This window comes from Athene noctua, chromosome 6 (genome assembly GCF_965140245.1).
Source record: "Athene noctua chromosome 6, bAthNoc1.hap1.1, whole genome shotgun sequence".
NCBI lineage: Eukaryota > Metazoa > Chordata > Aves > Strigiformes > Strigidae > Athene > Athene noctua.
The window spans coordinates 49,687,675-49,713,184 of NC_134042.1; the positions used below are offsets into that span (position 1 = coordinate 49,687,675).

Genomic DNA, 25,510 nt, shown 5'->3' on the forward strand with positions numbered 1-25,510 from the left:
GGATTTAGCTGCCAAAGCTTGGGAGGGCAAAAGGCAATGAACGGGGGGCTGCTGGAAAAGCACTGCCCGCAGAGAAACCTTCTGAGCACGGCAGTTTCCGATGGCCAGACACACCAGAATAGAGCCTGGAAGTCTTTCCCCTGTCCCCTTTCTCCTTTCACAGAATCACAGAATCATCTCAGTTGGAAAAGCCCTTGCAGCTCCTCCAGCCCAACCATGACCCTCCCCCTGACCGTTCCCAACTCCCCCAGATCCCTCAGCGCTGGCTCAGCCCGACTCTTCAACCCCCCCAGGGATCCCGGGGACTCCCCCCCTGCCCTGGGCAGCCCATTCCAACGCCCAACAGCCCCTTCTGCACAGAAATCCTTCCTCATATCCTAATATCCTTTCCTCTCTCCCTTTTCTCTTGCCCCCTTTCCCTGTCCCTTGTCCCTGCTTGCAGAGCTGCAGGAGGTTTGCAGAGGCTTCGTGTTCCTTCTTCTCTACATCATGAACACAGTCCCACAGCGAAAACAAGAGATGGTGACGGCCTTGCTGGGAACAGCCCCAGGGGATGACCTGGGGTACTGGAGGAAGCAGGAGCTCTCTCACAGGATGCAAGAGGTTTCCAAAACTGATGCCTGATGCAATCACTCCAAGACCCTGAGCAGCTTCCTCCAGTAGCCCCGTGGACCACTCGCAGAGTCCCTCAGCCAGGGCACGGGCTGGTCCTGCCTTCCCCAGGCACTGGCTGTGCACCCATTTGCTGAGAGTAAGCGCTAAGGTCTCATCCTTCCAGCACTACGGGTCGGTCCAGCCTCCACAGGGCCCTCGGAGAGTCCTCACAGCTCTAAATGAGTATTTCCCAGCCCCAGTCGGATGAAAAAAAGGTCTTTAGCAGAGCAAATAGCAGCTGCTCATGACAAATAAATGTTCTCTCATGTACACATCCACTCGGCATGGCAAAGTCCATCACTCTTAATTAGCTGCGTGACCAAAACTCTTAGTAGCACGAATGTTCAGGGATAAACACAGGCAAAACAAACAGCCCTGGAATGGCTTCTTATAAACAGAGTTACTTCTCTTTTTAAGTCTATTCAAAACGCTGTCTGTTTTGACGTTTCACATCTGTCCTGGCCAACATCACCTCCTACTGCCCCCCCACATATATATAGAGAAAACCTTGTCCCCAGCATGCCATGACAGCAGTACTGGGGATACTGAGCTCCCAGTAAAAGGCATCCTTAGTGGTTTTTATCCCTCCCAGTTCCACCAACCATTAGCACGCTGCTTATTCAGCATCTTCTAGGTGCTTTCTAGGGTTGAAATTACAGTGCAGGCAATAGCAAAGGAAGGAGGTAAGTGGGGACACCGGTGCTGGAGCAGGTTTGGGGAGGGTGATGGATGGGCTTAAAGGGCTCTGGGGGTTTCTCCCAGCGCCATTTCGGTGCCTCCGGGCAGAGGGCGAGGAGGCAGCGAGGAGCAGAGCCCTCACCCTGCGCGTCCTTGCAGTGCTGTGCATTGATCCTGCTCCCTCCCCAGCATCCCAGGTAAGCAAAGAACCACGCCAAAAAAAAAAAAAATAAAAAATTTCAGCAGCCTGCTGTGAAAAGCCCAGCTGGAGACATTTGCATCTGGTAGGTGCTCTTTAGAGCAGCCTGTGGGAGAGAGAAATCTGTGGGTGCTCTGCGTGAGGAATGGTTCCACCAGCCCTGTGGGAACCTCTCCGAGCCAGGGCCGGTGTGGTGAACCAGCCAGGCTCCTCTTGGCCCAGCACGGTGCCGGCAACGTGGGGCTGGCTGTGGGAAGGGAAAGCTGAGCCAGAGCAGGGGCTGTTCGTGGCTGTGAAAGCTGCCAACGCTAACAGGAGCAAAACCGGTCACAGCTGGGAGCTGGAGGAAGCCACAGGAAGCCAACAGCTTCAGGCTGGCAGAGAGCAGGAGCAGAGACCAGCCCCAGCACCGAGGTGGTTTCCCCATTGTTATTTCTCCTTTTTACTCCCTTTATTAATTTTCTGGAGTTTTCCCAGCCGATGTGGGATGCTGGGGGAATGGTCATGGGAGGGATGCAGCTCCCATTCCAGGAAGAGATGCTCCCAGAGCACGGAGAAGAAACCAAGGCAGAAAAATGCAGTGTGCCAGACTTGTAGGACTGGAGGGCTGATGTTCTGACCATGACAGTCGACTGCTGCTCAGAGAAACAAGCTTTTTCGGGTGGGTTTTTTTTTAGAAGGTTTTTATTTCAGCCACAAACTGGCACCTTCTGCATCTGGGGCAGCTCAGCTGGAACCGCAGTGAAACCAGAGCAGGTGGTGGCTGCTCTTCACCAAAAAAAGGGACACAAAACCCTACACAGATTTATAGAGTGACTTGCTTGGAAACCCTAGGACCTTTGCTCGCCTGCTTGCATGAGCTCAGCTCACAAGGCTGCTGACAGGGTCCCTTTTTTTACCTAATAAACGGAGTTTGCAGGCGAGGTCGCAGCATTTAGCACGCGGGGCAGGGTAGCGAGCGATCCATCATCCTCAGCAATGCCTCGTAACTTTTATGGCCTTTTTGAAAGCCAGATGTTTGACATGAGTTTGACACTGTTTAGTCTCTTGTTTTTGAAGATTTAGATCACTTCGGGAACTGCACGAGCGCTGGCAGATCGGCGGCATTTCCCTGCGGGTTTGATGGGCGCGGATGTTTCCACGTTTCAAGGAAATCCGGTTAAAAAAAGCAGCTCAGCATGGGAAACCCTTGCGATTTCCAGGAGCCTCCCCAAACACGCTGCTCACCTCAGGCTTTTGAGTAGGGACCCATTGTGCCCCTCCTAAACCCCTCGTGCTGCCTTTGCCTCCACGGCAAAGCTCGCGAGCATTGGGGAAGTGTGGTCCAGCTCTTGACACCCCTCTCAGAGAACGGTCATGTGTCTCCCTTCATCAAGCATCAGCTGTATAAAGAGCAGCAAGTGAGAATATATATTATCATGTGGCCCATGTGGATGCTCTTAAGGGAAAGGACTTTCTTTGGGGGTGAGTACCAGGCCTGCCATGCGTGCACATCACCGCAGCAAACAAAGAAGTGGTGGCCTTGGATGGCTCGCTGCCTCTCCAAGCCACAGCATCTGTATTTTTAGCTCCTCATCCCAGTTGGGTTTGTGAAACTTTCCCTCCTTGTGTTTTCAATCAGTCGTAGATCATCTCCAAGCTCTGGCTGGGTTTTTTCCAGCCCGTCAGTTGTCCCCTTGGTTGGTTTTCCTGCAGCAGCACATCCCCCAGACTGAAGGGGAGGACCCTGGAAGGGTTTTGCTCCCTCCAGTCCTTCCCTTGCCTGTGTCTTTAGGCTGAAGATGGGTCAGGGGATGCACAGCTGTCCTCACCATCCCAGGGCCCAACACCATCCCCAGCATCCTCTGGCTCAGCCTCCCGGCACACCCAGATCCGGCTGCAGGGAGAAACAAGCCCGTGGGAGCTGTGGGCAGCAGGAGGGCTGCGCCTCCATCCCACATTCCTCCCTCATGCATCAGCTCCTGAAACCACAGCCAGGTACTGGGGAAGAACAGAGACCCACAAGAGTGCCAGGAACCAGAAAATCCCCTGAACAGCCAAAACATCAGCAATTCAACCAGTTTTGGGGAAAACTCAGATGAGACCTTCACTCCCCCGCAAGGCTGAACCAAAAAGCCTGAATGAAAAGAATCGTTATTATTCATACATTACAAAAAAACCCCCTTGAGAATGTGGCTGCAGAGAGGTAATTCTGCCACAGCCCTGCAGCTTCCAAGGTCTCATAGCCCCTCATAATGACAGGGGACAGGCCACAAATTGCTTATTTTGGGTCTCAATGTTGGGCAACAGGGTCTGATTTTAAGCCTGTGATGTTTGGGGTATCCCAACAGCCTTACTGGAAAGGGTTAATACTTGCTTACTGGGCTGCAAGGTAAAATACAGCCTGATTTACACCATTTTCACTGCAAGCTCTCCCCTCTGGGGATGCTGTAGAGGGGCAGTGCTTGGTGTTAGTCCCCAGTGACCAAAAAAAGGGACCTGGTGAGTCCAGGACAAGGGGAGACGTGGGGTGACCTGAAGGGCCCAGAGGAGCTGGAAGGGTTTCAGGTTAATACACGGGGACGCAGAGATCTGAAACCAGCTACAAAAGCAAAAGGCAGCTACAGTAAAGGCAAACGTTTTCTTTTCCCTGTGCTCAAGCCATGAGGATTTGCCATCAGCTCCGGCATCCGATGCCAAGGTACCGCTGTAAAGCTGGTTTGGGAGCCCAGCCGTGCCATCTTCTCTTAAGTCACTTCCTTGCCTAATTCATTTAATCCGGTTTAACAGCTATCACGCCTCATGTCCTCCTGGAGCCCGGGGAGATGGGCTCGCTGCCCATCCTCTGCCTGGAAATGCAGCCGCCCCGGCAGGGCAGCTGCCTCCTGCCTGGCTCTCCCCTTCTTCCCAGGGCTCTGCTTTCCCACCAGCCTCCCGAAAGACCAGCCCAGAGATCCCAAAGATGCTCCGCAGGGATGCCGGGCTCGGACAAAACACCACAAGCAGCACATTGCATCACCCACCTTTGCAAGCTGTCCTCAGGTGTTGCCCACGTTTGCTGACCCCCATGAACGGGGATGTGGGGCTTTTGTGGCCCCCACCATTGGTGAAGCCCTCGGGCTCAGCCAGGAGGCCAAAGCAGATGAAAAATTAGGGCTTGCTTCTTGCTGACAGCACCCAGATGCAGAGGAGATGTTCCAGACAAGACAAAAATGGAGCAAGAAAGCAGGAAGACCCCCTCCTTCTTCTCTACTCCAAAACATGACTTTTTTCCCCAAAACACTCCATTGCATCACCATAATTTCCCACCAAAATCATGCCTCACTGCCTGGACCCTTCATGTTTTTATGAGGGAGACACTGGCCAATCTGCTTTTGTGGGGTACAACTCGGAGCCACCCCCAGGCTGCTCCATCTGGCTGGAGAGGGTCCCCATCCCCTGGGTCTCACATGTCCCCAATCCCTCTGGCAGCTGCAGAAAGTGCCTTTCCATTTTTAAGAGGTCTTATGGGCAGCGGATGCCATCCCTTGTCCCCAAGGGCTGACTTCTCTCTGTCTCCTCTTCGTCAGCTTGATTTCCAGACGGAAATGCAGACGTAAAGACCTGCCTGGCACTTTCTGGCATCAGCGGGTTTCCGGTATGGAAATAAAAAATCATTAAGGGTCATCACAGACAACAAAATGACACTTTAGCATCTTGTGTTTAAGCCGAGCAGACATCGATTGAGCTGAAGAGAGTCAAATTAATTTGGCTTTTGTAATGGCTCCTGAATGATGCTAATAAAACCAGTGTTTTGTGGCAGCTTATGGCTCAGGATACAGAGATTCATGGCCCTCCTTGTACCTGCAGAGCTCTAATTAAGGCCCTTTTCTCGTCTGAAAGAAGGAGCAGGAGGGTTGATTGCTTTTTTTGTTTTCTAGGCTTGAGGAAGGCAGCAGCAAAAGGGAGTAACCCATGGCCAGTGGGCTCAGAGGTTGGGCCCAGCCAGCACACCCCACTGGGGGGGCTCAGAACACATCCCTCCGTGAGGAGCGGGGTGTAGAGGGATCCCCAAACAGAGCAGTGTCCCACATCTCCAGGCAAGGGACCCGTCTCTGCAGGATACATCACTGCAGAGGGACTCGGCTCTCAGAGAATTCCTTGTCTTGCACACACCAAGCCTCCTCTGGCTCACAACCCATTTATATATTTTTTTTTTACATTAAATTTCAGCCAAATCGTTTCCCCGACACCCCACCTCACCCTTGCCAGGATTTCTGTCCCTCACTGGGGACAGCTCGCATGAGAGTGACTCCACTGTAGCATTACCCTGCGAAAAGCAGATCCCAGCGGGCTGGATGCTGGAAGGTTGTCTCCCAGCCCCGCATTTCCTGATGAGGAGCCATAAACCTCCCAAAAAAACAAGCAGCCAGCAATTAGCAGTCAGCAGCCGAGCTGGTGGCCAGCGGGAGCGGAGCCTCAGCGTGAGAGCTACAGGGAGCATGCCACCGTTATGTTGGTCCCTGTGCTGCCACGGGTGGCCCTGGGTCTTCTTCCCACCGCTGTCACACACCTCAGCAGGTTGGTCTCTGTGGGATGTGACCTCCTCCCCTGCCATTTCCAAGCTTTTGGGGGTTTTTTAAATTTTTTTCCCATTTTTGCATGCCGGGCAGCCTTTTCCTCTGGCTTAAAAGATTAGGCAACTGGTCCTGAAATACCAGCGTGAGCAGCCAGGTCGTGACCATCCAGACAAACAAAGCGTGTGGCCCCATGGCTCTTCCCACAGTTTTTGGCTCCTTTGCAAACCAAGCACCCGCTGAGGTAAAACGGGATGCGCCGAGCCCTGAACTCAGAAAGTGTCTGCACAACTAGGGAAAAAATTGGGGAGGGGGTCGCCTCCGAGCAGCGGGTGGGAGTCAACCAAATCTGGACACCCCGGGCTCAAGCAACAGGGTTAATGACTTAATGGCAACGGTGCGGGGAGCACCCGCGCCGCAGCCCTGTGTACTGGGCACATCTTAGAACCCTCTCCCTGAAACCTCCACCCGAAATTCCTCCCCCCCGAAACCCCCCGGCCACAGGGCGCTGCCAGAATCCCGCCGGCGGGGCTTGAGCAATAGCAGCCCATGCCTGACATCTGCCCACGCACATTTCGGAGGCCAGTAAACTTCCTGTGGATATTGGCTGCCTGACAAAAGTGACATAAATTCTGCCTTTTTTTAGGGTAGGTTTTGGGTTTTTTTGTTTGGGTTGTTTTGGTTTTTTTTTGTATTTTGATAACAGGTAGGAACTTTGCCTGCCTCTCCCTGGCTTCGGGATATACGAGTTTTAGGAAAAGCTCAGAGGTGGGGGTATTTCTGTAGCTCAGGTGCCAGGTTGCAGAAGTAAGGCAACAATGTCATCATATATCTATAAAACACAACGTTTTTTCACTTTTTAGGAAACTGGAGGCACACATTTCCCCTCCCAGCTTCCCCTCCTGCCCTCTCTCCCCATCCCTGAGGCTTCACCCCCCCGAAGCTCCAGGCAGGTGATGTTTCCTCCAGGAGCCAGATCTACCCTGAGGTGCGTCTGAAGCACAAACCCACACATGATCCAACAGGCTCCTTTGAAAGACATTTATTATTTAAATAATAATTATAATTTTTTTTTTTTTTTTTTTTTTTTACATCACCACAACTAATGAACCGCAGAAAAGCTCCAAATCTCGGCACCTTTGGGCTTTCTGAGCAGAGCTGCAGCTCTCAAATGGACAACGAGACGCCCCACTGGAAATAGCACAATGACAATGTGTGTGTTGGATGCTGCACAAACGGGAGCCACGACCCGTCCCCCCCCCCCAGCAACCCCTAACAGCAGCGATGGCCTCGGGACAAACCCGGCTCCCCCGCAGGGTCAGATGCTCCTTACCCCGATGGGGACCAGCTCCAAGCCCCGAAGAGCAACAGGCATCCCACAAAACAAAATAGCAGAGCTGAAGGACACTGTCCGACGGGGCAGGATTGATGACCTGGATGTTTCTGCACTTGTTTTTTATGGTTTTGTTGGGTTTTTTGACTGTTGGGTTGTTGTTTTTTTTTCAAATAAGACCTTTAAGGAAGTGAAGCCCCTGAGCAGGTTTGTCCCAGGCCAGCGGGAGGGCACTTTGCCGGGCAGCCCGGGAGGACGTGCCCTCCTCTGTGCCAACCCAAACCCTGTCAGCAGCATCACCCTGGACATGGGTAAATGCAGAGCTGTGATCAAAACCTCTCATTACCTGGTTGGGCTCTTTATTCCCCTTGTCAGTTCCTGCACAAACTACAGGGAAAAGAAAATTGCAAACTGGGTGCCAAGGAGGGGCCACGCAGCTCTGCTGCCATCACAGCACAAGGGAAGTGCCACAGTTTGGCTTTTTTTTTTGCCCCGGTGCCCCTCAGACATGCTGGACTGGCGTCCACCGGAGCCTAAAATCTCTGGAGTGGGGGACGGACAGAAAAACACATGCACACAGACTGATAAAGTGCATTTCCTTAGGCAACCAGCCTACCAAATAAAAGGGAATATTTGGGGATACACTGCTCCCTCCCTCTCCTACCCGATCCCTACGGACCTGGGGGCAGAGAGGGGTGCTCGCAGCAACAGTGGCTGCCCAGCCCCGTCTCCAGGGCCCACACCCCTGCCTGCACACTGCCTTCAGCCCAAAACGACCGCAGGGACCTTTCTGGGAAGCACACCAGCAGGAAGCTCTGCTCCCCAACACCGCCCCCCAGCAGTAGTGTTATCACAAAACCCCCCCATGCTTCACCCCCCCGTCCCTCCCGCAGCGTGGCTGAACGCAGCCTGCACCCTTCCCCGGGTGGGAGCAGCCCGCTCTGAGGGCGACAGCGATACCCAGGTACTCATCAGCCCTTCTGATCTTGTCCCACTGGATTTTTTTTGCCCTCTGAGAGACCTCACTGGCTTTCCAGGGGCTTCCCAGACACATGATGACACTTGGCCAGGTCACCCATACCTGGCCCACCCTGCAGCAGATACGTCTCTTTATGGGCCATAAGGCAGAGCTCTGTGAACATCTGTCAGGGCCGTGCTTCACCTCACAGATGTCTCCTGGACTGGCTGATGGAGCTACGGCCCACAGGGATCCAGCTGTGCTGCCAGTTTTGTCTTTGCAGGGGACAGAGTCCGTCTGTCCTGGCTCGTGGGGGTCACCTGGCAGCACAGCGCCGAGCGCATGAACCGCAGGACCGGCGGCCTCAGGATGGCGAAGACCCAAGGGTCGACGATGGAATTAATAGAAAGAAATCTCAGGGCTAGGAGGTCCCAGTCGTGGTTGTCCTCTTCCTCCCTGAACTTGTTCACGTAGGCACGGATCTGTAAAACACAACGGGGTGAAATAACGTCGGGTTTGCGCTCCCAGGATCCTGCCCCCGGGCAGCTTCTTGGGGAGATTTGGGCTGTCACAGCACACTTGCTGCCTCCATCTGTTTAAATTAACTTCTCGCTAACGAAAGCCAGACCTGTGCTCTGCTCTCAACATGCCGCGAGGCTTCGTTTAGCCCTAACACAATTAAGCCAGAGGCTGCTTAAGCGGCCAGTCTCACCTGGAAAAGCGCACGGGATAAATAAATGTGTAAGATGGAGGGGATGCGGGGTGCTGGACCGCTCCAGCCCTTCCTGTGACGTGCTGACTCATAGCAGCTTACGGGGCTTCCTGGAATGGTGACTCAGCACTCCTTACTCATACGGGTCAATTCGCCACCCCCTCGCTTCGGGGAGAGGGGATACTTGGATGGGGACGAGAGTTGGGGCACGGGAGGCATAAGCATCCCTCCTCTGGCTGGGATTTGTTGGGTACCACCCAGGGATGGCGCATCCTGGGGCACGAGGTGGCTGCTGAAAGCGCAGCACTTCCAGGGGCTACCCTGGGATTTTTTGGGGGAAGGATTTTGCGGTGTTGTGGCCTGACGCTCGCTGGGTTCACGTGCCCGGGCTGCTCCTCGCAGCGTGGCTGCTGTGGGCAGCCCCAGCCAGAAGAGAAAGTGTCACACTATAAAGAGGCACCGGCAAGTGTTCTGCAGCTCGGTTTGAGTCGCTGCCAAAACGCAGCCCAAACCCAATCCCACATGGGAGCCGAGCAGTGGGAAAAGCAAAGCTGTGCTTCTGGATAAGACTGTATCTGCTCCAGGATCACCACCAGCGGCACTTTCCCATCCCATCTGCCCCAAGCAGACCCGCAGGGCCCTGCCCACGTGTCCCCACCAAAGGGTGTCGCATCGTAACGACCACAGCACCCAAGCCCAGGCTTTTTTAGGACATGAGGCGAGCTGCCCATCATGTGTGGGCCTATTGACAGGAGCTGAGGCGTCTCTCAGGATGTTGAGTCTGGCTCCTGGGATGCTTGCGAGCATCCGGACATTACTGCTTTGTCTTTTCTCTGTCTTAAAACCCAGGCAGCCTGGCTCAGCTACAGCCTGTGGTTATTTTCTTTTCCCTTGGGAAAAGAAAGGGAGCACGAAGGGAAGGTAGCATCTATTTAACTCCATGAGCACAAAATTAGCGCTGGCTGTGCTCCCAACCTTGGTAGGGCCCGTTTCTAATGGGAACAAAATGACCTCCCACGGCAGCGGGCTCGCACACACGGGCAGGGGATTCCAGTGGCTCGAGGTGCTCCGGGTTCCACGATGCTGCTGGCGTGGATGGATGAAAAATGGCCCTTTTGTGGGGAGAGTCAGGGGACTCACTCTCTCCCCTTCCTCACTTGGCTGCGGTGGTTCGACCCCGTATTTCTGCTGGAAGCCTGGTGCACAGACGGAGCACGGGAAGTGGGAACAACCCTTAGGATGAGGGATGCTGAGGCCCATGTGCTGGATCTCCATTCCCAGCAATCACCCATGGCCATGCCTGCACCCCAGTGTTACAGAGCAGTGGAAACCTCTGTCTAACAATGAGGTCGGTGCTGCCTGCCCACATCTCCAGCTCCATCCTCCCCTCTTGGCACAGAAATCTGGGATAACACTGCCCACCCAGCACAGATCCCCACAGTCTCCAGCCCAATGGCATCTCCTCCATCCCCATCTTTAGATGTCTGATTTATTCCTCTCCACCATGAGTGCCTGGCTCCCAGGAACTGCAGTGATGCTGGGTGGTCAAGGGGAACCCTAACCCAGAGCCTGCCTGAGTCACACTGCCTGGCCTTAGAGCGTCTGTGGGATGGGAGGGCACCTCTGCTCCTGCCACCCCATCCTCCTGCCACCCCATCCTCCTACCACTCTGTCATCTTGTCACCTCATCCTGCCACCCCATCCTCCTACCACTCTGTCATCCTGTCACCTCAACCTCCTGCCACCCCATCACCCTGTCACCCCATCCTCCTGCCACCCTGTCATCCTGCCACCTCACCCTCCTGCCACCCCATCCTCCTCCCAGCACTGGGGATATGGGGGATAATTCTCCCAGTTCCCCAGTGGATGTGCGAATTGCCTAGAATTTGTGGCAGAGCGGGGGTCCCCCAAGCTTCAGGAGGAGGTAAGCTTTGACCGCAAGCCTTTAAAGTTTGGGCAGTGGTGGGGAAAAGTCTTACAAAGGGATGGAGAAAAACGGAGGTGCTGGGGAGAGGGACCCCACCCCGGGGAAGAGGCGGTCACACTCACCGTGAATGGCAGGGAGCAGATGACGAAGGTGATGGTCATGATGGAGAGGAGAAGGAGATGGTCGATCTCCTCGGCCATGGAGAACATGCGCCGGCCGCAGCCGCCGGCCGCCCGGGGCTGCTCGAGCGTGGCCATCCGTCGGGTCTTCTGCCCGCGGCGGTGCATGCGGGCCAGGTTGACGATGACGCTGAGGTTGCAGAGCAGCACGGAGAGGATGAGGAAGAGGAGCAGGGTGGCATAGAGAAGTGAGAAGGTGACATCCAACCCGGATACCTTCCTGCCGCCGTTGTCCTGGAGGTAGTCCAGGTGCATCTGGATGAAGCACCAAGTGCCGGGGCAATACTGGACGTAGCGCCCGAAGCCCACCAGCGGCAAGGAGCAGAAGGCGGCGGAGAAGGTGTAGATGGCGGGCAGGGCCACCAAACCCGTGCGGGGGCTGAGAAAGCGCTCGTAGAAGTAAGGCCGCCCCAGGGCCAGGCATCGCTCCAGCGCCATGGCGAAGAGGATGAGCATGGTGGCGAGGCCGAAGAAGCTCATGGCGAAGCCGAAGTAGAAGCAGATGTGTCCTCCTTGAGCCAGGGCGGTCAGCGTGCGGTTGCGGTGATAGGAGGCCAGGACGAAGGGGCTAACGGAGCAGGTGCCCAGCAGGTCGGTGACTACCAGGGCCAGCACCAGGACGTGGAAAAGGGAGGGAGGGCGGGGCCGGGGGCCACGGCGGCAGCGCAGGAGTAGCCCCAAAGCCAGGAGGTTGCCCAGGACCCCGGCGGAAAACATCACGGCGCTGATCAGCGGGCGGGCCCCGGCCGGGAGCGCTCCGCCGCGCCCGCACAGCCCCGGGCCCGTCCCGTTCATCCCCGCCGCCGCCGCACGACTGCGCCGCCGGCACCGCCCGCCCCGTCGGCACCGCCCTCCGCCCTGCCCACCCCCCCTCACCCCCAACCCTCCCCCGGACCGCCCCGCGCCGCGCCGGGGTGTCCCCCCACACCCTCAACCCCCCCAACCCCGGTCGCCCACCGGACCGCCCCGCACCGATGGCTCCGGTACCGGGGCGGGAGTCCCGGGGCGGCTCCGGGAGCCCCGACGCCGCGCTAGCCCCGGTGCCGGGCCGGGAGCTCCGCACACGGCCAGCCCCGGTGCCGGGCCAGCAGTCCCGGTGCCGGGCTAGAAGTCCCGGTGCCGCTCCGGGAGCCCCGAGCGGGCAGCGAGCCCCGGTGCTGATCCGAGAACCCCGGTGATGAGCCCCGGTGCCGTCTCTGGTTGGGGTGAGGTGGGCTACCAGGAGTCCCGGTAACGAGCCGGTAGTCCCAGTGCAGCTCTAGGAGCACCTCTCATGGCCAGCCCCGGTGCCGGGCCAGCAGTCCCAGTACCGGGCCAGGAGTCCCGGTGCGGCTCCAGGAGCCCCGAGGCACAGGCAGTGCCGGTGCCGGTACAGGAGCCTGACTCATGGCCAGCGCTGGTGCTAGCCCAGGAGTCCCGGTGAGGCTCCGGGAGCCCCGATGCACCACTAAACCCCATCCTGATAGTCCCAAAACCAGGCCAGTGGCCCCGTGCACAGCCAGTCCCCGTGGCCATCTAGGAGTCCTGCTGCTTCTCCGGGAACGCTGGGCTAGCCCCAGTGCCGGGTCGGTAGCCCCGGTGCTGCTACAGGAGTCCCAACAGTGGGCTAACTCCAATGCTAATGTGGGAGCCCAACAGCATGGCCAGCCCCAGGGCTGAGCCAGGAGTCCTGATGCTGCTCAGGAGCCCTGGGCAGGCAGCAAGCCCCGGTGCTGGTCCAGAAAAACCCAGTGATGGTCCCCGGTGCTGGTCTGAGGACCCCAACGATGAGCCCTAGTGCCACCTCCACTGGTGGTGCAGGGTGGGCTACCGGGGAGCCCCAGCTGAGCTGGGTCTGTGCGAGTGTGTTCCCCACAGCCCCAGAGTCACCCCCAGAGCCCACAGAGAACACCCTGCCCCATGGGCCAGCCCCACACCACGTCCCCACCACCCCTCTGTCCCATATGTCATCAGGGTTCCTTGTGGGGGTGCATCCTGCAGCCAGTGTCTGGTCATGAGTGGTGTGGGGGGGACGCCAGAGGGAACCCCTCTTCCCCTGCAAGCCTAGCTGAGTGCGGCTTGTATCTGCCCTAAATATACCAGCTCCAGGAAAGCTGGTATTTATCTGCCGCTGGGGCTTTGGGCTCCGCAGCCAGCAGAGGAAGTTCTCTCTGTTGCGTAGTATTTCCCCACCCTGATCCTCTCCGCACCTTGCTGAGAGCAAAGCCTTGGCCTCTGGGTTGGGATCCGGCTCAGTGGGGGGGCCCGGCAGGGCTCAGGTATGCTCCTTCATCTGTGCCCTAACACAAAACTGTCCCGGCAATGCGCTTTGCTCCCCCCATAACCCTGGGGAAACGATGCCGCTTTGAGCAGCTCCGGCACGGACACGGCAGGTCGCTGCCACGAGCGTGTATTGGCTGTTATTTCGCTTTTGTAACAGGAACTTCGTAAAGGAAATATGGTACACGGCAAACTCCAGAGCTGGGCGAGCTGTGGTTTGTGACAGCACTTCCATTTCCGACAGCTCGCTCCTATTCCTCACTTCGGTTTCTTCCATTACGCAGCTCGAAGGCTTTTTCAGCGCCTTGGCGAGGACGTGTTGTCACCTTGCTGGTGGCAGGTCACCCGCAGCCCCAGCCCTCCCCGTTCCCATCCCCAAAGCAATGGGTGTGACAGAGGGGAAGGGCTTTTAGCCAGCTCCCAGCCTTACCCTGCATGCAAAAACCCGCGAAAACACACATCCCAGGACCTCTTTTAACCCCCAGCACCACCTTTAACCCCCGCTCCCAGCCCTGAAGACCTGGCAGAGCACCGGAGCTTGCGGACACATTTGATGGTGGGGACATTCCTGTCGGCTTCCCGGGGGGACCCTGACACGTTCAGACCCTCTGTGAAGTCCACAAAAATCAGGTTAAAAAATGGAGCTGAGGCCACATCCTGGCCTGGTCCATCCGAGCAGCTTACGGAGGCTGCAGCCTGCTTGTCTGGAGACCTTTTCCAAGCAGAAGGCACCCTGTAGGGTGGTTGCTCCAAGGCTTTTCCCAGCCTCCCGCTCCTCTCTGGTGTTGCGTGTCACAGCTCAGGAAAGGGTTTTGGCATCTTCTGGAGCTCATTTTCCTGGCAGCTAATGGAGCCTTAAATACCCATTTGGGGCTTCAGGCTTCTCAACCGACAGTCGCCTCTGATGGGATATTTTTGCAATAAAAGGAGAATTGCCGGGCTTTTTTTTTTTTTTTCCTCCCCCTTTGGAGCTCAAAACCAGGAACATGCTACTTGGTACAATCTGTCCCTGTCTTGGGAAGTGTGTTTGCTTTCTTCCTTTTGCTTCCGTGTTTATCTCGGGTGTCTTGCCTCTAACGAGGACCATATGTAATTGTTTTCCCTAAGAGAAGATTTCCAGAGTTGGCCCACTTGGAGAAAAAGCTTTGGGCTTATAGGAAAGTTGGATGAATTTCATGTAAACCCTGAAGCCGAGAGGACTCAACCTCTGGCATTTGCTGCCTATGGCTGGGGAGGGCGCTGGGATCCTGCTCCATCCCTGGTGGGTTTTCAAGGGCCGCTTTGGCACTGTGGGCAGTGAGGAGACCCTTTTAAACCAAACCCCCCTCTGACTTGTGTTTAGCAAAGCCAGACATCATTTTTCTTCCAAAGCCTACACAGCCCCGTCCCTTATCTCGTGCACTGGTGCTGCCAGCAGCCCCAGTCACCACCCTGGAAAAGCAGAGCTGAGCACCGGCGTGGCAGGTCCATGTTTCGGTGCCTCGTCTTGTTCTGTGCAAGCACCTGGGTTTAAAAAAAAAAAAAATTAAAAAAAAAAAAAAACTCAAACCTCTCACCAACTGGTTGTGTCGTACAGCCCCGCAGGCTGAGCACCCTGGCTCGGGTGCCTGGCAGCCCCAGCGCTGCTGCCTGCCCAGACACGTGCCTTCCTGCTTCCAGAATGGCTGAGAAATGCAGGCAGACAATAATAATAATAATAAAAAAAAAAAATCAAAAAACACCAACACCCACAACAAAAGGGCTTTCTGCAAGAACTAAACGATTTGCTGGGAAATGAGCTTGTGCAAAGTTGTGCCTGGATTTTACGAGCTGAGAAAAAAAAAAACGAAAAAAACCCCAAACACCAAAACAATGAAAAAACTTGACCGTGCTCGATTTATGTGCAGGAAAGGAGCAGGACGCAGGGTTGGGTGATGCTGGTGACACCATGAGCGTGGGACAGGGCAGCTGGCGGTGCTGGAGGGCAGCGGGCACGATGCAACGTCTCCAAAAAAAGCAGCCTTGAGGCGAGCAGCGTCTCTTTATTGCCTCCATTAAGCATTAGGTCCATCCCTTTGAGGATCAATCTGGCGCGGAGGGGGCCCGTGGGGAATGACTGAGCAACGCGAGGAGCCTGGGAGGAGGGTGCAATCTCGTGGGGGGGAACCTTGCACAGCAGCTCCCATCTTTTCAGCGTTTGGCCCGAGAGCCCTGAGCCTCTGAGCTTTTTCGATTCCTGTTTAGTCACATTTAGAACTGAACGGTGCGGTCACGGGGATTTTTTTTATTTTAATTTTTGTTTTACTTTAGTTCTGTCTTCATTTTCTGCCAAGCTCAGTAATCGGAAGGGACTCTTGAGCTTTGATGTAACTCCTGCAGCCCCAAACCACATGTGTTGGGACATGAAAAAGGGGGTTGCCCAAGGGAGAGACTTGGGGTGGAGAGTGGCAGCCCCCTCCTCGCAGCGGCTGTGCCCAGCGTGCTCAGGCTGCCTCAGAGCCCAGTCCTGGCTGGGGACGTGCTGCCATCTCTGGAGAGGACCACGATATGGCAGTCCCAGGCCCCAGGAAGACGCCGAGGAGTGATTTATCCGCTCTGAGGGCAGCCTGGCCTTCAGCCCCGTTGGCTGGAGCTGGAGCTTGGCTCGCTCGGAGGCAGCAGTGGCCGGCTGGAGACTCCAAGTCTGCTCCCAGAGCAGGTAGGACACCAGTAAGGGCAGAACCCCGATTAAAAGCGCTACCGAAGTCAGATGAGCACGTCAAGGTCGCCGGGATGTGCACGGGCCCAGCCAGGGAGTGAGGATGATGCGAGGACAGGGGGGTCAGCCCAGCAGCCTGCAACCCTCTGCCGTGCTCAGTTGGCTTCATCATTTCTTTCCTCAGATGATAAACTCAGGGCTGGGTCAGACACCGTGGTGTGTGCATCATCGCAGGGCTCGGATGCAGTCTGTATTCATGTACTTTAATAAAGAAGCTGCAAGGTTTTTAATTTAATTGCTGCTTTCCAAGGAGCATGGTTGCCCTGGGCTCTAAATACACATATCGTGGGGCAGGGACCTCTCCTGGGAGGCTCCCCAGGAGTGAATCCTCATTGGGGTCACGGGCAGACGATGGTCTGACCCAGCCTGGACACACAGCTCACACTCCCAGCCTGGCCGTGCCTGCTCCGTCTGTCCGGAGCCATGCGTGGATCCGTACGGTGGAGGAGACCCCAGCCTTGGCAGGGGGACAACAGCAAGATTTTGCAGAGCCATTATCTCACCTGGCCTTCATCCTGCCGTGGCGAAACAGGTCTGGTGAAAGCCACAGCGCAGGCCCGGTGCTGTTGACTCTGCAGTCCCACGTGAGCCATTTCCAAGTCAATAAAACGCCAGTAACATGAAACCGATACGCGGACCAACCCTCATTTCATTTCTTTCGCCTTAGAAAACCATGACGAGAGGCACCGAGCAGGGAGCCTGTAGGTCCCCCCAGTACATCCCCAAACACAGATCTGCCCTTTCCTCCAGCCAGCAGAGCCTGGCTGGTCAAACAGCCAGAGCCAACCCAACCAGATACCTCCAAAAAGCCCCAAGACAGATTTGCATGAGTTTCTTCCTTCAAAAACAGGCTCCACTTGACACCAAGGGTAAATATCGCGTGAGAACTGGCAGGAACACGACTGCACCTTGCAAGGCGTAGCTAAATAGAGGGAGAGAGGCACTTGCCCTGTCTTCTCCAAGGACACTAAGCAGATGGGGACTTCAGTTATCATAATTTTTTTGGCCTAAATGGTCACTTGAGGCAAGTATTAAATCCAGTTAATACGTGTGGTTGAGGGGAAATGGGTCTTTCATTAAAATGATTGTTTGCTTGCATGTTTGTGCCGTGAGGTTATACATCTCGGGCTCTGCTTTCTCTCAATTACTGCTCTTATTAGAGCTCAGGATCATCATAAATACTGAATTAAAATAATTACAACAGGACAGGTAGCCGCCTGAGCAACGCAAATGCAACATTAGCACTTGGAGAAATCAATTTTCAAGTGAAAAGCAAGCCACAGCGGAGAAACCAGAGCCCCGCTCAGCGGATATGGGGTTGGGGGTGGGGTGGGGTGGGGGGTGACAGGCACTCTAGGGAGGGACAATGGGCATCCCAAGGAGGGACCCCCCCTGCCCTCCGGCTCCTCGTCATGGCCATGAGCTGCTGCTGGAGTTTCTGAGTCTCCACACTGCCCAAAAGCTCCCTCACACCCCTCTTGCCCAGGCTGGGGACACCCCAAACCAGCTCTGGATAACCCCCCTTGGCGTGGAAGGGGCTCACGCACAGGACAAGGCGATGGCACAGGGCTCCGAACCACTTTTATTTGACAAGGGGACACCCCCCTGCCCTCTCCTCCCTGTGTGTCCCCACTGCCCTGAAGCCACACGCCAAAACCCTCCTGCTTTCCTGGAGCCGGGTGCTCCCCAAACCCTCCACAAAGTGCTGCTGCTCAGAAATATTCACGGATACTGGGGAGCACCCCCCGTTCCTCTCTGGGGTGAAACGCAGCCCAGGGAGGGGGCAGAAACATGTCACGTCCACCCCTCGCTGCGAGCTGGGCACCGTCCCTGCCTGCCACAGCCCCGTGCTGCCCCGGGATGCTCCGGGGTGGGGGCGAGGGGCCGAAGGCTCGCTCCTCATCCTCACCAGCAGCCGCCGGCTTCTGCAAAACCCGCACGCTCAGGGGAAGCCGAGCTGGGGGGTGTCTGTCCTGCGCCAGCCCAGGGGACAAAACTGGCCGTCCCCCTCCGGGCCGGGCCCTTTCAGGGAGGCTTTTCGGGAATTCAACCTCCTGCAAACCCTGCGGACAAACATGCGGAAGACGGAGGTGCGGAAGATGATGAAGACCCAGGGGTCCACGATGGAGTTCACAGAGAGAAAGCGCAGGGCGCTGAGGTCAGCGTCCTCGTTGAAATCGGCAGCAAAAGCCCCCATGTACGCCCGGATCTGTCAAAAAAACCCAAAGAAATAGGGAAAAAATGAAGAAAGATCTCACTGCAGCTCCCTAAGAGCGAGGTCTCTGGACCTGACCTCCAGGTCTGGCCTGGAGCTCTGCTTGTTTGAGGGATTTCACTGGGGTTATTACAAAACCAGTATGAGCCCCGTCGTGCCAGGGCTGCTGGTGGTTGGCGCGTCACCATGTGGCTCTAGAGAGTGGCGGAGAGGAGAGGTGGAAGTTGTCACCCGGAGCAGTGGCAGCACCTGCATCCCCCCTCCCCCCGATTTTGGGATAGCCCCAGCTCTGCTCACGTCAGGCAAGGTCCAGCCCCAGGCCATGGGGCGCTGCGGGGGGGCAACAAGGGCTCTGTCATGCTGGGGGGGGGTCTCCCACCCCCACCCCACCAGTGGGGCCTCGTGGGGAAGAAGGGGGAGGATTCCAGGGAATATTTCCTCCAAGTGGGGAAATCCAGGGTGGTTTAAAAGGATCTAGATTTACCTACTGGGATAGGGGGGGTGGGACTGGGGGGGGGTAACGAAGGGTCTGACGCAATGAAGCTCCCTAGGAATAGGCACTGGGGTGGAGGGGAGTTATTTCAAGGGGCTAAAGCTATGGACTGACCCCCCCAAAACCTTCAACACCTCTCGGGCAACCCCAGAGGAACAGGGGGGTGGTGACATGGGGGGTGGAGTTATTCCAGTGGGATTAAATGAATAACCAGACCCCTGGGATGGGGTGGGGGACACTCAGAGGGGGGCAAATAATTACACGACCCTCTCTGACCCCTCTGGGAGAGCATGATGGTGATGGGGGGGGTTATTCCATGGAGGGTTAAAGCAATGAACTAATTAATCCCTGGGGACATGGTTCTGGTTGTGGGTATTAGGGGGGGAAGGGGGGGGGGGGGTAACAGCATGACCTGACCCTCCCCAGGACAGGCTGGTGGTGGTGTGGGGGGGACACACATGGGTATTCCAAGGAGGTTTAGGCAATGAACCAGCCCCCAGGACAGTGCGGTGGTGATGTGGTTATTCCAGCAGGATTAAAGCAATGAATTAACCCCCCCATCCTGTCACGGGGTGGTGGTAGTGGGGGGTGGTTATTCCACAGGGGTTAAAGCAGCAGCCAGACCCCTGGGATAGGGTGGGGGACACTCCGGGTGGGGGTCAAAGTAATTACCCGACACCTCTGGCACAGAGTGGTGGTGGGGAGGGGCTGTTCCACGGGAGTTGAAGCAATAAATTAACCCCTGGGGATGTGGTGGTGGGTATTCAGAGGGGGGCAACCCCCCCCCAGCAGGGAGGAAGGTTTATTCTGAGGGGGTTAAAGCAATAACCCGACCCTTGGGGACAGGGTGGTAGTGGTGGCTATACAGAGGGGACTGAAGCAGTGACCCCCCCCACCCTGATCAACACCTCCGGGAGTGGATGGTGGTGCCAGAGTTTATTCCAAGGGGCCAAAGCAACGAACTGACCCCCCCCGGGACTGAGTGGTGGTGATGGGGGGGTTATGCCAAGGGGGTTTAGGAAATGACCTGACCCCTGTGGACAGGTGGGGGGTGTATTCAGAGGTGGGGGGGGCAAAGTGATGCCCCCAGGAGCAGGTGGTGGTGCTGAGGTTTATTGCAAAAACAACCTGACCCCCCCGGGACTGAGTGGTGCCGACGGGGGGGTATTCCAAGGGGCTTTAGGCAATAACCTGACCCCCATGGACGGGGTGAGGGAATATTCCGAGGAGGCCAAAGCAACAATCCAGCCTCCTTGGGAGGAGGTGGTGGGAAGGGGGGATTATTTTTCAGGGGGGTTAATGCTACGGCTGACCCCTGGGGATGGGGTGGTGGGTATTCGGGGGTGTGGGGGGGGACCCAAAGCAACCACCCGAGCGCCCGGGGGTGGTGGGCAGTGCAGGGGGCTGTACCAGGGGAGGGGGCCGGTGGGATTACTCACGATGAGCGGCAAGGAGCAGATGGTGAAGAGGACGGTCATGAGCCCCAGCAGGATGAGGTGGTCGAGCTCCTCCATGCGGGGGGCTGCGGCGGCGGGGGCCCCGCGGCGGGGCTGTCGCCGGGCCATGCCGTAGAGGTGCCGCATGCTGCTCACGTTGCAGGCGCCGATGGCCAACACCAACAGGCCCATCAAACTGGCGTAGAGGACGGGGAAAGCCAGCTGGTGCGGCCCGCCGCCGGCCATGCGGATGAAGCACCACGTCCCAGGGCAGTACTGCATGGGCACCCCGAAACCCAAAAGCGGCAGGGCGCAGAAAAGGGCGCAGAGCCCCGCCGCCGCCAGCCCCAGCGTGGCACCCAAGCGCCGGGTGAGATGCCGTCGGTAGAAGTAGGGATGCCCCAAGGAGAGCCAACACTCCAGCGCCATGGCTAGCAGCAGCAGGGTGGGGGCTAGCCCGAAGAAGGCCATGAGGAAGGCGAAGAGCTGGCAGAGGACACCCGGCTCGCCCTCCGTGCGCCCGCCCGGTCCCAGCTCGCTGAGGCTGCGGTTGTAGGCGTAGGCAGCCAGGACGATGGGGCTGAGCAGGCACTTGCCCAACAGATCGGTGACCGCCAGCCCGCTCACCAGCACGTAGAAAGCGGAGACCCTCGGTGGGCGACCACCCGGGGACCGGGATCGCCGTCGGTGTTGACCCAGCAGCAGCAACGCCAACACGTTGCCCAAAAGCCCGGCGGCGAATAACACCGAGCTGGGCACCGCCGACTGCCCGCTCTCGATGTACCGGTTGTTACGGCACCGGTAACCCTCCGTCTCCATCGGGATATCCCCGACCGGGATGAGCCCAACCGGGATGGGATGTCCCGAACCGCACCGGGCTACGCCGCGGCTGCCGGCGGCGACTGGCCCGGCGGGGCGGGTGGCCCCCGCCGGCGGAGGGAGGGACGGGAGGGAGGGGAGAGGCGGTGCCGTACAACCGGGCACGGCCCCCGGGGCCGCCCCTTCCCGCCCCCCGGCCCTCCCCGGCCCGTCGGAGGGCGGCTGGGGGGCGGGGGGACGCGCCGGTCCCCCCCCCCACCCCCGGGAGACCCCGCGGCTGGGGATGGGGGGGGTGGGAACCCCGGGAGGAGGGATGGGAGGGGGCCCGGGGCTGAGCGCCGCGGGGTGGGGGGGCCCTGGGCAGTGGGGGGGGGCGGGCATGGGGGACGGTCCCTGGGGGTGTGGGTAAGGGGGACAAGGCTGAGTCCCGGGGGGGGGTGGGGGGTGTGTTACGGTGTAGGGAGCTAGAGCTGAGCCCCTTGGGGGGGTTTCAGGTGAAGGGGCAGGGCTGAGTGTCTTGGAGGGGGGGTTGGTGTGGGGTAGAGGATGGGGGCTGAGTCTCTGGGGGGGTTATGGGTAAGGGGGACACGGCTGAGTTTCTTAGGGGGTGGGTTATGGGGTAAAGGACAGAGTATGGGTAAGGGGGGGGGGGCATGGCTGAGTCCCTGGGGGGTGGGTTACAGGGTAGGGAGCTGGAGCCGAAGCCCTTGGGGGGGTACAGGAGTACCCCGGTAAGGGGCCAGGGCTGAGCCCCGGGGATGGTTACAGGTAAGGGAGTTGGGGGGGCATGTCCGGGGGGGGCGGTTAAGGGGGGTAGGGGCTGAGCCCTGAGTGGGGTTACAGGGTGGAGGGCTGGTGCTGAGCCCAGCTGCTGCACTGGGGTAGGGAAGGCAGGGAACAGTCAGAGGTACCCCAGGGGTACCCCGGGGGCCCCATCCGCTGCCCAGCACCCCACACTTCATCGGGGAGCAGTGTGCCATGTGCCCTCGCTCCTCGGGGTGCCTGTGCCTCTCCCCATCTCAGGAGACTTCAGCCTTCAGCCTGGCCAGGCATCGCTTCTACCTGCACCCCACCCCACGTCCCTGCCGTGCGGTGGTCCCCCACCCCGAGTCCCCCCATTACGGGGCTCCCAGCCCCTCCGTGCCTGTGCCAGCACTCCGCCATCCCAGAAGCAAACTCCCAGAGAAAACCCCAGAGCTTCTTCCAGGAAAAGAAGTGGCCTTGCTAGCCACAGAAACACCACTTCATACTGCATACCGCAGCTCGCGGGGCACATGTGATGATGAATAAGCACGGCTGACTGCTTTCAGGCCCCTTTTTGCTACTCTGGATGAGTGTACACGAAGCACAGGAAAGTATCAAGATGACAGGAGGAGTGGGAAAGGTCTGAGGGGCCAGACATCAGCCCTGGCATGTTTTAGTGCTGGGCTGGATTTCTCATGCTGCATGAAGGGAGCTGCTGATTTCTCCGGCAGAGAGGGCAGGGATTTGTGGTGGGTGCTCTGTGCCGCTGAGAGCGCCAGATCTGGAAAAAAAATCGAGGTAAAACTCGTTGCATCTCAGCCCTCGAACACGTTGAAGTGCTGCCCTCGCTAGGGCTGAACGCGAAGCCAGCGGCTGCTTCCTGCTTGGGGCCCGGGGCAGAAGGATTTCAGCCTGCTGGGGGAAGAAATCTGGGTGATATCCTCCCAGCCAGCACCTCCAAAACGCACCCGCTGCTTTCTTTAGCAGGCCCAGCACCCTGGTCCCCCCCGTTGCTGTCAGCTCCCCGCAGATGACGAGCTGGGGAGGCCTTGCCGGCGCCCCCTGAGCGTGCTCCTCTTTCCAGGCCTGGGGATCCTCCTTTTGGGGTGATCCCGGCAGCGTGGAGCTGGGGGAAGTGGGGGTGGGATCCCTCAGGTTTTCCCCAGGAGGAAGATTGGGAAGGAGAGCCCAGCAGCTCCGGAGAGCTGATTTACTGACTCCCAAGGGCTGGAAGGACAGTGGCTCTGAGAAATTGGTGCTGGCCCTGCTGTGAACACCACAGGGGATGGTCCTCACCGCAGGCTGGGGCTTGCACATCGCCACTCCTTCTTCTTCTCCTTGCTCAGAGTAAAAATCTGCCATCTTGAACCCAAAACCCACCCCAGGAGCTGACGCCTGGGCTTTGCTTTCCTTCCTGCACCGAGGGCGTTGGGGGATGCTGTTCCCCATCACCCGGGCACGGCCAGTCCTGGGGACGTGCTGCCAGCCAAGCGATGACACCGCACGCTCCCGCGATGGACACATCCCCGCCAGTCAGGTCTGATGGAGAGGAGACCAAAGTGCTGAGCTTCCTCACCGCCGCCAGGAAGTCCCTCGACAAACACCAGCCTGCCAGACAAAGCCAGAAGGCCAAATTCAGCAGAAATGGGTTGCTTGGGGAGAGGAGGAGGAACTATGACAAAATCCAGCCGTTTCTGGAGGCGTGTTCTGCCCCAGGATGCACCAGCTGGCTGGAAACCCCAAAGGACCAGGGGACACTGCTGTTCCTGCCCTCCTGCTGCTCGGTACTGGGACGGTGGGGAGAGCCTGGGATGGAGAAGGTTTTGGGGACTATCTCCTGGCCCAGCCATGCCTCTGAGGTGCTGGGTGCAGGTGTGGGAGGCAGCCACCCAGTGCAGCTGCGGCTGAGGGTGGCAGATCAGTCGGGAAGGGGATCTTTTTCACCCAATCCCAGCTCCTTCCCCCACGGTGTGGGGGGGTGTGATGCTGAGCACGATGGGCCACGGTGACCGTCCTCCTCTGCGGACGGGGATCCAGCCCCCAGCGCCGCTGGGCTGGGCTCGGGGTAGGTGTGCGGCTGGGAGTGTGACCACGGACTCGTCTCCCGCCTTCAGCTCCCCTGGGAGAGAAAGCAGTGTGGGCAGCCAGATGTGCCGAGTCCCCGTTCAGCTCTTCTTTCAGTTCATTTGCATAAATTGCAGCTATTTGGGTGTGTGAGGGGGGGAAAAACAATTTTGAGAAAGTCTCGTCACCACGTATGACGAAGCTCTCCTGTTCGTCATGCTTCCGATGTGACCCTCTTCTCGCCGGTCACATTCCTGGCGGAGAGGAGGGGGGGAAAAAAAAAAACCAGAATAGAAACAACCCAAAGCGGAAGAAAAAGCAGCAAGCCACAAAACCCAGAAGACAAATGAGGAGTTGGAAAAACTTGAAGCATCCACAAGGAATTTCAGGGGATTTTTTTCCAAAACTCTTGCTGACCCCATACGGCTTCTCCTTGCGAGGGCTGGCGAGCGGGTGCCTGCTCCACCTCTGTGCCATGTTTTTGCCAAGACTGGCTTTTCCCAAACAGCCATTTCGGCCCAGAGAAGCCATGTCCATCTGCTCTTTGTCAGCGGCATGGCTCAGGGCAACCCTACTGCAATTTTCTCGCCTTCCTCCAGCTCAGCGCTCGCTTTGGAAGTGTTTGTGGCGGTGTTTGAATAACCTAATTTAGAGCCCGTTAGATGGGGAGGGTTTTGGCAGGCAGCGCCGTGCCGGGGAGCCGGACGGAGGGATGCGGCTGGCCGGGGAACGGCGGTTTTGGCAGCTCTTGTTGGATATTCGCATGTTGAGCAAACAAAGCTGGGAGGGTCCTGCGGAGAAAAGCCAACCTCCTCCCTGCCCGGGAGCGCTGGATCACCGCTGGCGGGTGCTTCCTCACCCATCCCAGCCCCATTCCCATTCCTGGGGGACCCTGGTCCCCCAGGGGAGGGGAGCAGAGCATCACCTCACCCTCCCCAGTGTCCCTTCCCAACTCTTCCCACATCTTCCCCAGGTCTGGTTTTCCCCAGACTAAACACCCACCAGGCTTTTCAGCCTTTCACTCTTTCCAGGCGGTGGGATTTTGGGATTCACAGCTCTCCGGCGTGGGCAGGCGGGTGCTGACACGGCCCCAAGGGCTGCAATAACAGGTTGGGGAGGCACCCAGGGTGCTGCACCCACAGGGGTCAGGGCATGGGGATGGGGAGCACCCAAGCTTGTGATACCCCAGTGCTTTCCCTCCTAGGATTTATTCTTTGCTGGGAAGATACACCGAGCATCACAAACATGCCCAAACACCCTGATTTAAGTTGACAGATAAAGGCAAAAGCAGCAGCTGGTGCAGCTCCCCGCGTCTCCCTGTCCTGACCACAGTGGTGTCCACCAAGAGAGGGGGGTTTTGGGGGGCTGCTTGGGTGCACGGTCCCTCTGAGCTGGGAACACAGACCCGCTTTGAGTCATCGGGTGGCCCAGGCGGGAGAAACCCCGGTGATGGTTTCCAGCTGTGTTATTGCAGTGCTGCTCGGCTAGAGGAGAAAATAGCTCTGGCTGGCTGGGAAATCTGCCGAAAGCCACGGACGTGGGGGGCAGCGGGTCCAGGTGTTGCATTT

General features: G+C 57.8%; 2 protein-coding genes across 2 annotated transcripts; both read right to left on the reverse strand.

The window, feature by feature from the left end:
• Positions 1–8,313: 8,313 nt before the first annotated feature.
• Positions 8,314–11,970, reverse strand: PTGER2 (prostaglandin E receptor 2). The gene is made up of 2 exons (XM_074909374.1): positions 11,119–11,970; positions 8,314–8,839 (listed from the first exon to the last, which is right to left on the reverse strand). Exons 1-2 carry the CDS (start codon positions 11,968–11,970, stop codon positions 8,594–8,596), a joined length of 1,098 nt encoding a protein of 365 aa, XP_074765475.1. The 3' UTR covers positions 8,314–8,593.
• Positions 11,971–15,454: 3,484 nt separating this feature from the next.
• Positions 15,455–21,204, reverse strand: PTGDR (prostaglandin D2 receptor). Its single transcript, XM_074909375.1, has 2 exons — positions 20,319–21,204; positions 15,455–18,380 (listed from the first exon to the last, which is right to left on the reverse strand). Exons 1-2 carry the CDS (start codon positions 21,132–21,134, stop codon positions 18,114–18,116), a joined length of 1,083 nt encoding a protein of 360 aa, XP_074765476.1. The 5' UTR covers positions 21,135–21,204; the 3' UTR covers positions 15,455–18,113.
• Between the last annotated feature and the right edge of the window lie 4,306 nt (positions 21,205–25,510).

Coding starts and splice junctions, on each gene's coding strand:
- PTGER2 (XM_074909374.1), bottom strand. CDS start 11,970: ATGAACGGGACGGGCCCGGGGCTGTGCGGGCGCGGCGGAGCGCTCCCG. Junction 8,840..11,118: donor TCTGCTCCCTGCCATTCACG/GTGAGTGTGACC, acceptor TGTGTTTTACAG/ATCCGTGCCTACGTGAACAA.
- PTGDR (XM_074909375.1), bottom strand. CDS start 21,134: ATGGAGACGGAGGGTTACCGGTGCCGTAACAACCGGTACATCGAGAGC. Junction 18,381..20,318: donor TCTGCTCCTTGCCGCTCATC/GTGAGTAATCCC, acceptor TTTTTTTGACAG/ATCCGGGCGTACATGGGGGC.